The sequence below is a fragment of the Hyaena hyaena genome, unplaced genomic scaffold (genome assembly GCF_003009895.1).
Source record: "Hyaena hyaena isolate Hyena2069 unplaced genomic scaffold, ASM300989v1 scaffold_205, whole genome shotgun sequence".
Classification (NCBI taxonomy): Eukaryota; Metazoa; Chordata; class Mammalia; order Carnivora; family Hyaenidae; genus Hyaena; species Hyaena hyaena.
In genome coordinates this window covers 1,085,819-1,098,529 of record NW_024080838.1, presented here as the reverse complement: position 1 = coordinate 1,098,529, position 12,711 = coordinate 1,085,819, and the positions used below count along the sequence as shown (strand labels likewise).

General features: G+C 40.8%; 1 protein-coding gene across 5 annotated transcripts in view; it reads left to right on the top strand.

The window, feature by feature from the left end:
• ARHGEF28 (Rho guanine nucleotide exchange factor 28) overlaps positions 1-12,711 on the top strand; it is a 304,052-nt gene that overhangs the window by 227,313 nt on the left and 64,028 nt on the right. For all 5 annotated transcript variants that reach the window (XM_039242075.1, XM_039242076.1, XM_039242078.1 and 2 more), the window contains exons 17-22: positions 2,392-2,447; positions 3,502-3,550; positions 5,364-5,508; positions 5,585-5,712; positions 6,901-7,041; positions 10,885-11,132. In XM_039242075.1, the coding sequence (XP_039098006.1) occupies positions 2,392-2,447; positions 3,502-3,550; positions 5,364-5,508; positions 5,585-5,712; positions 6,901-7,041; positions 10,885-11,132 (767 nt within the window). The remainder of the gene's footprint in view (positions 1-2,391; positions 2,448-3,501; positions 3,551-5,363; positions 5,509-5,584; positions 5,713-6,900; positions 7,042-10,884; positions 11,133-12,711) is intronic.

Sequence of the window (12,711 nt, the reverse complement as noted above, 5' to 3'; positions counted from 1 at the left end):
GTTTGTTTATTTTATTGTGAGAGAGAGAGAGTGCGTGTGCTCCAGTGGGGAAGGGGCAGAGACAGAGAGAGAGAATCCCAAGCAGGTTCTGAGCTCTCAGTGCAGAGGCTGATACGTGGCTAGATCCCACAAACCGTGAGATCATGACCTGAGCCAAAATCAAGAGTTGGACCCTTAACCCACAGAGCCAGCCAGGTGCCCCCCGATGCATTGTTGGTTTTTGTGTTACCTGGGAATTTGGCAACATAAGCTCTCTTAATGTCTATTAGTGGTTACTTTTATGGCTTATAATTGATTTTTAATTTATATTTACCCTTTTTTCTGTTAGACTCTACTGGTATACTGAATTATTGAATTGCTATTTTTATGTTGTATCATCTTTCAAGAATAGCTTTCTGTTTCAAGAATCATTTGATACCTGTATTTAGTTCTCTGTCTCTGCTTTCAAAATGTTTTTAGATGTGTTTCTTTGTTTAGCTGGTTTCATTGCTTTTGTTCTCTTTTTTTCTTTTTTAAAATAAAGCTTGGTCAATTCTTGAACCCTTAATTTCGATTCTGCTCTTAAGAATCTTAAGTAGTGTTTCAGGTAAATAAATATTTTTTTCAAAAGGATTATTGGACTGATCTGTTTTCTGAAACGTTGTGTATGTCAGGAGATAGATCTTTGTTTCTTTCAGACACAAAGGGATTGATCTAGCCAAATAAATTCCTAGACCAGGACCTTTGCCCCCAACATCCTGTCTACATTGGTCCATGAATTTTGGGCATTGAATATTAGAGTGGAAAAGATTGGGACGTCTCTGACCTTCTTTCCTTATTGGTGACCTGCTTTTTCTGCCGAGATGCTTGAGAACTTTAAATTTTTAAATCATTTAGATGTTGTCAGAATGTGTCTGTAGAATAGATGTTGTTTAATTCCTAGAAAACTGTGAGACCTTTTCATTTGCCTTTGGTAGTTCTTTTCCAGCTTGATAAAAGCTTTTGTCAAGTTGTAACTTTGACTGTTGCTTCTGATGTAATTTTTCTGATTTCTTCCTTGGAGAAGTATGATCTGTTACCTTTTTTGTATGACATGTTCTATTTTATAATTACACTCCTCTTTTCCTCTACATTCTGGAGAGAATCTTTCAAGTCTGATTTCCCGGTGCTGCTCTGATAGTTTTATTAAATCAATTCCCCTCAGTTTCTTCCCAGTTCTGCTTTCCCGTCTCACAAAGCTCCTTCCCCCTGTCATCTTGCAGGCCTGTTGTGCCGCCTTGTTCTCCCTTCGTGGCCTTGTGGCCCTATTTTGTGTTTGTTTTGTGTACTTAGGGAAAACACATTTCACGTATCTAAGTTCTTACTCTAGATTTCTAAACTTAATAATATTTGGTGGCTCACTTTCCCTGTGAGTTTTCAGTCTAAATTTGTGTTAGCTCATACTTTCTACTTTTTCCCTTTTCATTCACTTGTTCTGGAATGAGGAGAGAGCCATCTGATTTTTCACCATTGCCAGCAGGACCAGGATGTGGAAAATCCTGACCCTTGCTCGTTGGCCATTCAGGTGTTGGCTAAAATGCCTCTGTAGACCTACAATGGGAGTAAGTGGGGCTCATTTCTCAGTGGATTATAGGCCCTTGACGAATATGGCTTGGATGGATCTAAATGGGACCTTCTACCCGGAAGGAAGGAGTCTTTGTAATAAAGATTGCGCTAAGCTTCAGGCTCCTCCGTCTCTTGTGTGTGGGGTGGGTGGGATGAGAAGGTGGTGGCGGATAGTGCAGGGGCTGGAGGGCGGGTAGGCAGGACAGGATGCCAGCAGCAACCAGAAAGTGGTCCCCACATGCAAGAACTGCTTCCTGTGAAGACACCCTGGGTCTCTGAGCCAGCGGGCAGAAAGGGGTGGGCAAGCTCTTCCCTTCTTTTAGTAGGTTGAGGCCACATGTTTTATGAGCGAGACAAGCAAGTTGCTAACTTGGCTGTTTCAGTTTGGCTCCCTGTGGTTTGCAGGAATTCCTGCTGGAGCCTGACAGGATTTTATTTTCAGCTTTGTTGCGAGCTTTCTTTCTTATCATTTTGCAAGGCATTTGAGCTGGCATGGGAGTGGGCAGTTGCCGCCAGCCGGATATCAGAAATCCCTTGCAGTATTGGGCGTAGAGTGGTAACTGAGTCCTCAGGCTGACACAACAATGTATATCCTGCATAATCGCAGGTTTCGTAATGGGTAAGACTGCACAGAAGGGGAAAAATATCTCCAAGGAAATGAAAATATTAGCCATGTGCCTGTGCTCAAGAGGTGGGGCTACACGTGATTTAGTTATTTTCCCCCTATGTTTTCTAAATATTTTCATAGGCTATTTTTACCATGACCATGAACTGCACAGTATAGCCTTCCTCATTTTTCCCTTTCAGACTGTAATGCAAACGTACACAAGGGTTGTAAAGATGCCGCACCTCCGTGTACCAAGGTAATCTCTCATTTGTTTTATGTGGGCATATATAGCTCTGTTGCTTCCTATTTTCTGTTTAGGTTTTTATTCTTTTACTGCTGTCCAGATTTGTTTCTAGAGTGATCATTACAGTGATAAAAGAACATGTGTTCAAAGTGCATAGTTGTTTCCTTAACTACATACCTTTGGAAATAGGGAAAGCTCAGATGTGGCCACCTGTGTTACCAGGTGTAAGTGGGTTAGTCTTTCTTTCAAGACGTGCTCGGTTTATGAGTGCAGACCTTAAGCAAATGAGTATGAGGTCTAGAGCAGTAATTCTCAAACAGCAAGTATCAGCATCACACCCAGAGGAGCTCTAGAAACTAGATTTCTGAGCCCCATTCACAGAATTTCTGATCCAGTAGGGTCTGGATGGGGTTGGAGAATTTATTTCTAACAAGTCCCTGGGTGGTACTGCTGGCCTGCGACCTCACCGCGAGGCCCACTAGAATAAAGGAATGTTCTCTGAGTTTGGGAGTGGGCTTGAGGCAATGGACACATCTGTCACATCTGTTCCTTTGTTTCCCACTCTAACGTCGTGTTAGCAGTGTGAGTGAGCATGCTGACACTTCAGGGGGAACCTTGGAGTCTCTAACGTCTGTGTCAGTTGAAACGCACATTGTGTCAGATAACAGAGTTAAGGGTGATGTTTCAGCAGCCAAAGACGTTGTATCCTGAAGACAAGAGTAGCCAAGAGTAGGAAGAGCAAGTAGGAGTAGGGCAGCACTGATAGGAAGTCCTCTCTCAGCCTCGGGCTGGATGTACGAGTTGGACATTTCCGGTTCCCATAGACTTGTAATAAAGCTGGGATATTCATGAGACGTGTTCCTGAGGTACGCCCTCATTACACCTTTGCACATCTCATTATTACAACATTTTTCTTTGTTGCTTTTAGTGTCTTTTGCTTTGAATTCCTGGTCTGAAATAAAATAACAAAAATGATATAGATAAGAATCCTGTGTAACTGGGTGAACATTCCTGTAGTCAAATGGAACTTAACCTTATTTTCCATGTTTCTAATGTTCTTTATTAGAAATTCCAAGAGAAACATAACAAGAACAAACCACAGACCATCCTTGGAAGTAAGTGATGTGGAAATGACAATTTCATACATACCATACTTTATTCCAGTGTAAGATACCTACACCTTTGTTACTTCCTTTGCTCAATTATCTCTTCCTTCCTAACATGTGGTTGGTGTAATACTTAGTTACAAGGAGGTCACGAACAGTATAAACTTCTATGCCAGCCTAATAACCTTTGTGCTGTTTATATGATATTTTAAGGAGGACTGTCTGGGGGGAACATACTAGGATATTGTCTCAATTCTAAGATATGATCTAGTGTAATATGCACTATTGATTTAATAACAACCTTTGGGGGAAAAGAGAAACATGTATTAAATGTACATAACTTTGTTTTCCTAGCAGTAACATTTATTTACCTACACAAATACCTGTCACATACTTCTTCAGAATAAGGGTTAGGGACAAAATCCTCAAATTTGGAGTCTACAGTCCTTGATATCCATTATCATAGTGACCTGGTCTTGCTTATTACCTAGGCTTAGGCTGTAAAATTATCAGCTCCTTTAAGATGACTGAAATTTCAAGGCATGCTGGCATTTTCCTCACATATGGCTAATCTTGGTACTTCTGTTTTTCCTTGAATTAAATATTGCTTAAGTTTAAACAATTTCTCTTGGAAGTAATTGGCAGCCTCTGATAGTGGTTTACATTGCATGCGATAACCAGGGACCATCATCTCTAAAGTTTGAAAATGCTTTCATTTATTGTGAGAAATTTTGGGATTTGTTGTGCCTCAGATACTTCATTGCTTTCCATTTGGCAGGCATTTTTAAATTTGGGGTCACTTTTCATTTTAATTCTCCAAAAGTGTGACCAGTGCTTCCAAAACCAGTTGATTCAGGGGACAATAAAGCATGCAGATTCATAGTGACATGAGATTGGATGTGATGTTACACAGATGACGCTTATTCAGACAGTAACAGCTGTGACGTCATTTACCCTCTGCTTTGATATTAAGTCCCTTTGGTTGTAGTTGTGAGGCTCTTCTCAATAAGGTTAAGCATGAAAATATAAAGTGTCTTACAACTGATAAAATTCCATCTTTTTAGTTGGAAGTCATGAAAATAAAACCATATCATACATGTATAAAAATCCTTCATAATATTCTGGGGCTCCCTATAAGTATTTATTCTCTTTTGCTTGAGAGTGTGTGTGCTCTATCTCTGAAACTGTAGGACTGAAATAATTTCCCAGATCACATATGGTACACATCAAGTGTAAAACCATACATGCCCCTAACAATTTAGAATTGACCAGAAAGGTATTGAAGCACCCTTTAGTTTCCAGTATGTGAGAGAGAAGAGCTCAGCTTGACTTGGCGGCTTCTTTGCCTGAAGACCTTTGCCTTAAGTTCTCACCCATAAAGAATAGACTCCTTAGCATCATTCCAATCCACTGACATGCTGTGTGTGTGTATGACTGTTTATACATACAATATGCATTCTACTAATAGTGCTAATAACACCTTGGATCTATTTAAAGCTGGCTCTAAGGAGTACAAGCAGTGGTTTATGGGAAAGCTGTCTCAGTGTTTCCCCATTCCATTTTCTTGTTTGTGTAATCCCAGCCGCCCAGTCTCTAAGTGGATATGCCGAAGCAGGTCTGCCACATGGGTATCAGGAGGGTGTGAAATGGAAGGGACACTTGAAGCGGGTGTCAGGATGTGGCAGGAAGACTGTCTTCAAGGCTGTGCATGTGACATATTAGAAGCAGCCATTCGAGTGTTTCGCTTCTTGGCTTTTTAAGTGACTACTTGTAATTAATGCCCTCTGTGAAAACCACGTGAAGTGCTCATTTTGATTTGTAGATTCTTCATTTCGAGACATCCCGCAGCCTGGTCTCTCCTTGCACCCTTCTTCCTCCATGCCTATTGGATTGCCCACTGGGAGAAAAGAAACTTCAGCGCAGGTCCATCCATTGTCTAGAAGTGTTCCAGGCACTACCTTGGAAAGGTAAGGCTTAGTGGGATTTCTCCTCTTCATGTCTCAGACTCACCACTGGAGCTGACTCTTCTCTCCTTCCCTCCAGCTTCAGAAGGTCAGGGCCATCATTGGAGTCTGAGACTGACGGGAGCAGCTGGAGAAGCAGGTCTCATTCCGATGAGCTTTTACAGTCTATGGGCTCTTCTCCTTCCACGGAGTCCTTTTTAATGGAAGGTGAGGAGAAGACACATTGGTTTCTATGATGATTTGCCAAGTAGAGTATTTTCTGAAGGATTTAAGATTGAAACATGCTCCTTTTTTTTTTTTTTTTTTGTAAGAATTCTCTTTCATGGTGTCTTTTTGGTATAGGTTCTTTTGATAAAAGAATGAAAATTTAACCCTAGTGGATACTCCCAGGTAGTGGCTGAGTATCTATGATGTATTGAATTGACATGTCATAAAGATAAGAGAATGAAATACTTTCTGTGCTTGTTATTGTTTAAAAAGTTGTAGAACTATTGATGAATTGGAATAAGGATCATACATTAAAAATAGACAGTTAAGGGGACTCGCCTAGGTTTCTGAGATACTTATCACCATCTGTTACCCCTTACTTCTAGAGGAATACACGCATTTTTTTAAAAGTGTATTTTGTAAGATAGGATTTAATCTGGTGAACGGCATGTTGTAGCCAAGCTGTATCAATAAGCGAAGGAGGACCAAAGGAAAGGAGAGAGTGACAAGAGAAAGGAGCAGACACTTCCCTGGGAGTCTGTTTGCTTTTATTTATTTTGAACTTGGGTCTTTAAATCCATTATTGTCTCCTCTTGACTGAGGTCTACTCTGTCTAAGGAGCGCTGTTGGGGCACGTAGGATTTAGTTTTCCTGGAAGGTGTGTGATGTCAAATTCTGTAAAAAAAAAAAAAAAAAAAAAAAAAATTAATAAATAAATTCATACTCCTATAGGAGTTGAGCCTGTGTACCCTGCTTTCATGTTTGTATTAAGGACAGGAAGCCACATCAAGAGTAAATCAAGTCCACAAGTACAACATTCAGATTTGAGTAAACAGTACAGAGCTCCCTGGGACAAAAGAAATTGTGTGTTCACGATTCTCTAAGCACATTATGGACTCTAAAGGTTACCAAAAATAAAACTACAGTACAGCAAGCCCAAGCAAACAAAAGAATCTTTAAATGTCTTTTTTTTTTCCCCCCAGCACACATACACTATCACTGTTTAAATGATTCTCTGCTTTCATGAGAGCTGCCTGGATTTGGACCTTTTCACCAGTTTGGTTTTCAGGGCTTTCTGCTCCACACAGACAGTATGTTGGCTTAGTTGTTGCCGTGTTGATAGGTTTATTTCCTGTGTGTTCTGTGTGTGACTCCCCTTCTGGCTTTTCTGTTCTCCTCACACCCTAGATGTCGTGGATTCTTCTCTGTGGAGTGACCTCACCAGTGATGCCCAGGAGCTCGAGGCAGAATCTTGGAGCCTCGTGGTGGATCCCTCGTTTTGCAGTAAGCAGGGGAAGGATGTCATCAAAAGACAGGATGTCATTTTTGGTAAGCATTTAAAAACACGCTCTTGGGGCTGAAGCATTTGTGGTATAGGGGAAAGAGCATGAAATTTGCAATCCTCCAGACCCTGTTCTACCTCTTTCTAGCTAGTTGATCTCAGACAAATGATTTAACTTGCCTGGATCTTAGTTTGTCCGTCTTTGAAATGGGGATAACGATATTCGGGTTTCACTGTTGTGAGGCTTAACTGAGGCATCCTATGTACCTGATACAAAGCAAATTTTATTTCATGGACCTTTTAAATTTACTGACATGTGGCCTATATGACGTTACTTCTCTTTTAAGAATCACGGGAAATTTTCACATACTTTCACGTAGGGTAGATGGGGCTGCTGCAGATAGAGCCCTGCTGTTTGCCCACACGTACCAGCGGGTGGTGCTCCTACAGACCGCTGTGTCTGCGCAGCATCTAAATCACGGCCGTGCATGCCTGCCTGCATCCTACAGTCCTAAGCATGTATTCCCACTCTCCATTGACATGGAGGCAATTTGAATTAGGGGAGGTTAAATTATAGACTCGTTACAGAAAAAAGAAGTTTTAAAACACTTTTAAAAGGTAAAGTAGACTCTAAAAAGTGGTTCCAAGAAGGTACCCTACTTGAAAGATGTGACTAACACTTAGGTTTTACTAATCCTAATCCTATGGGCCGTAAGTCGGGTGGTGGGGAGGACTCTCACCTGTGTCACGTGGTGGTCATGCAGGTCAGGTGGGATTGAAGTACGATCAATGTTTGAAAATTGTGCAGGGCTGTACTGGTAGGAAGATGCTGTCCCCTTCATTTCTCATGCAGTTTATATTATACTGGAGTTTTTCATTTACCTCTTTCATATATTAAAAATAATATAATAATCTAACCCAGAGCGCCTGGGTGGCTCAGTTGGTCAAGCGTCCGACTTCGGCTCAGGTCATGATCTCACAGTCCATAGGTTCAAGCCCCGCGTCGGGCTCTGTGCTGACAGCTCAGAGCCTGGAGCCTGCTTCAGATTCCGTGCCTCCCTCTCTCTCTGCTCCTCCCCTGCGTGTGCTCATGTATGCACGCTCTCTCTCTCTCTCTCTCTCTCTCTCTTCCCTCTCAAATATAAATAAACATTAAAAAAAATAATTCAACCCATTTGGGATGAATTACCATGTTGTGTAATTCACAGCATGGCCTTTGTGTCAGAGGGGCTTGCATTCCAGAGAAAATCCTTCGCTGTCTTTTTTTTAAGGATGAGAAAAATCATTCCTATTTTGGGGGTCATAGTGGATAAATAAATGAAAGGATTAAGTAAAACAATATGGGTACAGAGTAGGTGCTAAAAACATAGGAAATAATAATTTGAAATTAATGAGTTCCCAATTAAAGAGATTTATGTTTATGATGAAATAATAAATCTACATTGAGATTGGCTCACCCTCCATGGCTATTAGAGTCTTTCTCAAAACATGTGAGTCTGGAAATACTCATTAATCTTGAATTGTACTTACGGTGCTCCTACGAATCATGAATTATTTCCTCTTAGGATGCATTTTTACAATTGAGATAGAATCCATATACCATAAAATTCACTCCATTACAGTGTACAATTTAGTAGTTTTTAGTATGTTCATGGAGTTGTATAGCCATCAACCACCATACCGTCTGTATCCCTCTAAAAAGACACCCTGTGCCCATTAGCATTTACTCTCCGTGGCTCCCTTCTCCCCGCCCCTGCAGCTGCTCATCTCCTTGTCCCTGTGGAGTTTCCTACTCTTGATATTTGGCGTAAACAGCATTGTACAATGCGTAGCTGGCTTCTTTCGCTTAGCATATTCTTTTTGAGGTTCATCCTTATTGCTTATCAATACTTCATTCCTTTTTATGGCTGTATATTATTTCATTGTAAATAAGCTACGTTTTGTTTCATTATCAGTTGAAGGTCATTTTAGCAGTTGATGGTCATTTTGGGCCATTTCCACTTTTTGGGTCATATGGTAACTTTATGTTTAAACATAGGAAGAACTGCCAGACTCTTTTCCAAAGCAGCTGCGCCATTTGACATGCCCGCCAGTGATGTACTGAGGATTTTGCTTTCTCCACATCCTTACTAACTCTTCTTTATTGTCCACCCTTTTCTATTAAGTTAGCATTGTGTGTATGAAGTGGTGTCTCATTTTGGTTTTGATGTGTGTATTCCTGCTGGCTAATTGCATTGAACATCTTTCCATGTGCTTATTGGTCATTTGCATATCTCTCTGGAGAAACAGTTATTCAAATCTCTTACCCATATTGAAGTGGGTTTTTGTTTGTTTTGTCTTTTTACTGTTGAGTTGTAATAGGTCTTTTTAATCTCTGGATGCAAGTCCCTTATGAGATACTTTTCTTGGATTAAAAAAAATTTTTTTTAAGTCCGTTTACTGGAAATCCCAATATTACCATTTCCTTAGAAGCTTAGAGTGTCATTGGCAGCCAATTTATTAAAAATTGATACTTGAAAATCAAAGTCCTTGTTTCCGTGTTCCTTGTGGTATTTAAATCATCGTTGTCATAGCCCTGCAACCCGATTATACACATTTTTCTTGAACATTTCCACTTTCTAGAAGTTCTCTCCGTAGACCTTGCATTTTAATTCTTTTCATCTCTGCTAAGATCTGTACTTCCTCTCCCCTAGTTTCTGTCTGTGGGCCCTACCCACATAAAAAGTCTGATCGTCTTCCAAGACCTGTCCTTGGCTGCTACCATGCAACTGGCCCACCACCTTCCTTCACCTTTTCTTCTTTCAAAGAAGCCTATTATCTGCTCTGAGGTTTAGAGTAAGTTTTTTACTGCCTTTGGGCACTCAGTTCATTCAGTTAAAAGTACAGATGAGATTATCTACCTCTCTTGGTCCTGAGAGAGAAATAAAATAATGTCTACCATCCAGCCAATATTAGTACCTCTTCTACGCCAGGCAGTAAATCTAGAAACGAGGGAAATAGCTGTGTAAAAAATGTGCAGACTGTCTGCTCTCATGAACTTAATTTGTTGTGGAGAGATAGTGTAGGACAGAAAATCTGTAAAATATTCAGTAGGTTGTGTGTGGTAAGTGCTGAGAAGAAGACAGAGTAGTGGGCCACATTGAACATGGGGACATGGGTATTAAATGTTGGGGGTTTGCAGGGAGACTTGAGAGACCAGAAATTCTTGAAGAGAGCAGGGGGACTTGGGGAAGGAGCTACAGAGATCTGGGCAGAAAATATCCCAGGTGGTCTGAACAGCAAACATGAAGGCCTTGAAATAAGATGTGACTTTCTCTCATTCTATGGACTGTCTTTTCACTTTCTCTTTGAAAGTGTCTCTTCCTTGATCACCACGCTTGGTTATCTTCTGGAGAAAGTGGAATTTTGACAACAGATCCAACTACTGTTATGTGCATTAAGGAGACTTATTATATTCAGTTCAGTTTAATAAATGCGCTATTACTCAATGCAAAAACCAAAAGACCAAAAAAGAAAAAAACACCAGGCAAGCTATGTTACATTTTATAGAGCATTTAGGGGAATATAACACCTGGTTCCTCACTGAAGGTGCCTGGTTTGTTATATTATGCTAGCTAATTATGTCTGAGATTTAGAATATACTGAATTCTTACATATGGGACTTCATTTCTATGTATCATCTTCACATATCTGGAAAAAAAAAGAAAATGGTTTAGTCTTTCGACCTTGCATTCATTGTTGAATCAATGCTGACTTTCATAGTGGAAGAATATCACTGTTCCTAAACATTACCTCTGTCTCTTTTTGGATTTGTGTAACGTTTAGTGTTTAGCCACTACTGTCAGTGGGTGGAGTACTCATTAAAGCTTGTGTCTGCATGTGTGTTTCAGAGCTGATGCAAACAGAGATGCATCACATCCAGACCCTGCTCATCATGTCTGAGATCTTCAGGAAAGGGATGAAGGAGGAGCTCCAGCTTGATCACAGCACCGTGGATAAAATCTTCCCGTGCTTAGATGAGTTACTTGAAATCCACAGGCATTTCTTTTCTAGTATGAAGGAGCGAAGGCAGGAGTCTTGTGCTGGTGATGACAGAAATTTCATCATCGATCGCATTGGAGATATTCTGGTGCAACAGGTGAGAGAGGATTAAAGGTCCTAACCTCAAACATTTGAAGGTTGGCAGACTTCCTACAATGTGAAAGCCCATAAAGAACTGGATTGAATTTTTTTTTTTAACCATTATTGGCAGATGAGATTCCTTGTTTTCTTCTGTCTGATATCCCTTAATGTGCCTGATGGCTGAGAACTTTAACAGCCAGGGACTGACTTGTCTCCGAACCTGGTGGGATCGTCCATGCCACTGTCTCCACCAGGAGTCACAGCCATAAATAAGTGTCTTAGGAAAACTGCACTTAGATTTCTTGATGTGGTGGCTCTGTGATAACACGTCTCTCCCACTGAGGCTGTGATGGTCACTGTAATATCTCCAACACAGGTGCTGCCTCAGCTTAGAAGAGTGAGGAAGATCTGTTATCATTAAAGCCTCAGTGTTCATGCCTGGGGGACAAGACTGCAAATCTCGCTAAAAGGCGCTTTTTAGGTGCTTGGGATGTTTGAAGCATCTTGGGCATGGCTTGTGCGACTCTCCTAATAGAAAAGAAAACCAGGGGCGCCTGGGTGGCTTAGTCGGTTAAGCGTCCGACTTTCACTTAGGTCATGATCTCGCGGTTCGTGGGTTCGAGCCCTGCGTCGGGCTCTGTGCTGACTGCCAGCTCAGAGCCTGGAGCCTATTTCAGAGTCTGTGTCTCCCTCTCTCTCTCTGACCCTCCCCTGCTCACGCTCTCTCTCTCTCTCTCTCTCTCTCTCTCCTAGAAATAAATAAAACATTAAAAAAAAAAAAAAGAAAAGAAAACCAAAACTTTGACAGTTCCTCTTGGCCCTCTGGTCTCTTTGAAAGGGTTTTTTCTGTGAAAAAACATGCTGATAGAGAAGTTAAATAGCCTACCCTCTGCGATCACAGGGCAAATACTTTTAGGTACCTCCATGTACATTACCTCCTGTATTACCTGCACAATTCTAGAAGGCAAATCTTATTTTCCCCACTGTACAAATAGAAAAACGGAGGCATGGGGAAAGTAATAACTTTGCCAGGTTCACACATCTTCTAAGTAGCATAACTGGGATTTAAATAATATTCTGCTATTTGAAAAGTGAATTAGGGATATAGTTTCCTGAGATCTCTATAGTGACATGTGCAGAAGCTTTTTATCATCACTAGATTTTAGGTTCCAGTAAAGCAGGGAGTCTTATCAATTTGGTGACTACTACATTTCAGCACCTAGAACACTGCTTGGTCCCATAAATATTTACTGAGCGAATGGGTCACTTAGGAGCAAAATACCATAAATTCACTTGAGTGCCATGTTTTGCAGTCCCTTGTAGCACTTGGGGAAAAGCATGGAGATGCATCCCTACCTAGCTTCGTTTGTCTTTCTCTAGATAAATTCCAGAATGTCATCTTCTCCAAAAGACTGATTTTGAAACCATTTCACCATGTAGCACACAATGATAGAGAGTATCTGTTGGTCCATTTACTAAAATTGGGGGAGGTAAGGTCATTTAGGTAAATACACTTCAATACAGACTTTTTTTAATGCACAAAACGGAAACCCCACTTAATTGTGCAGTAACTACTTCTCCATGCCTAGTAATGT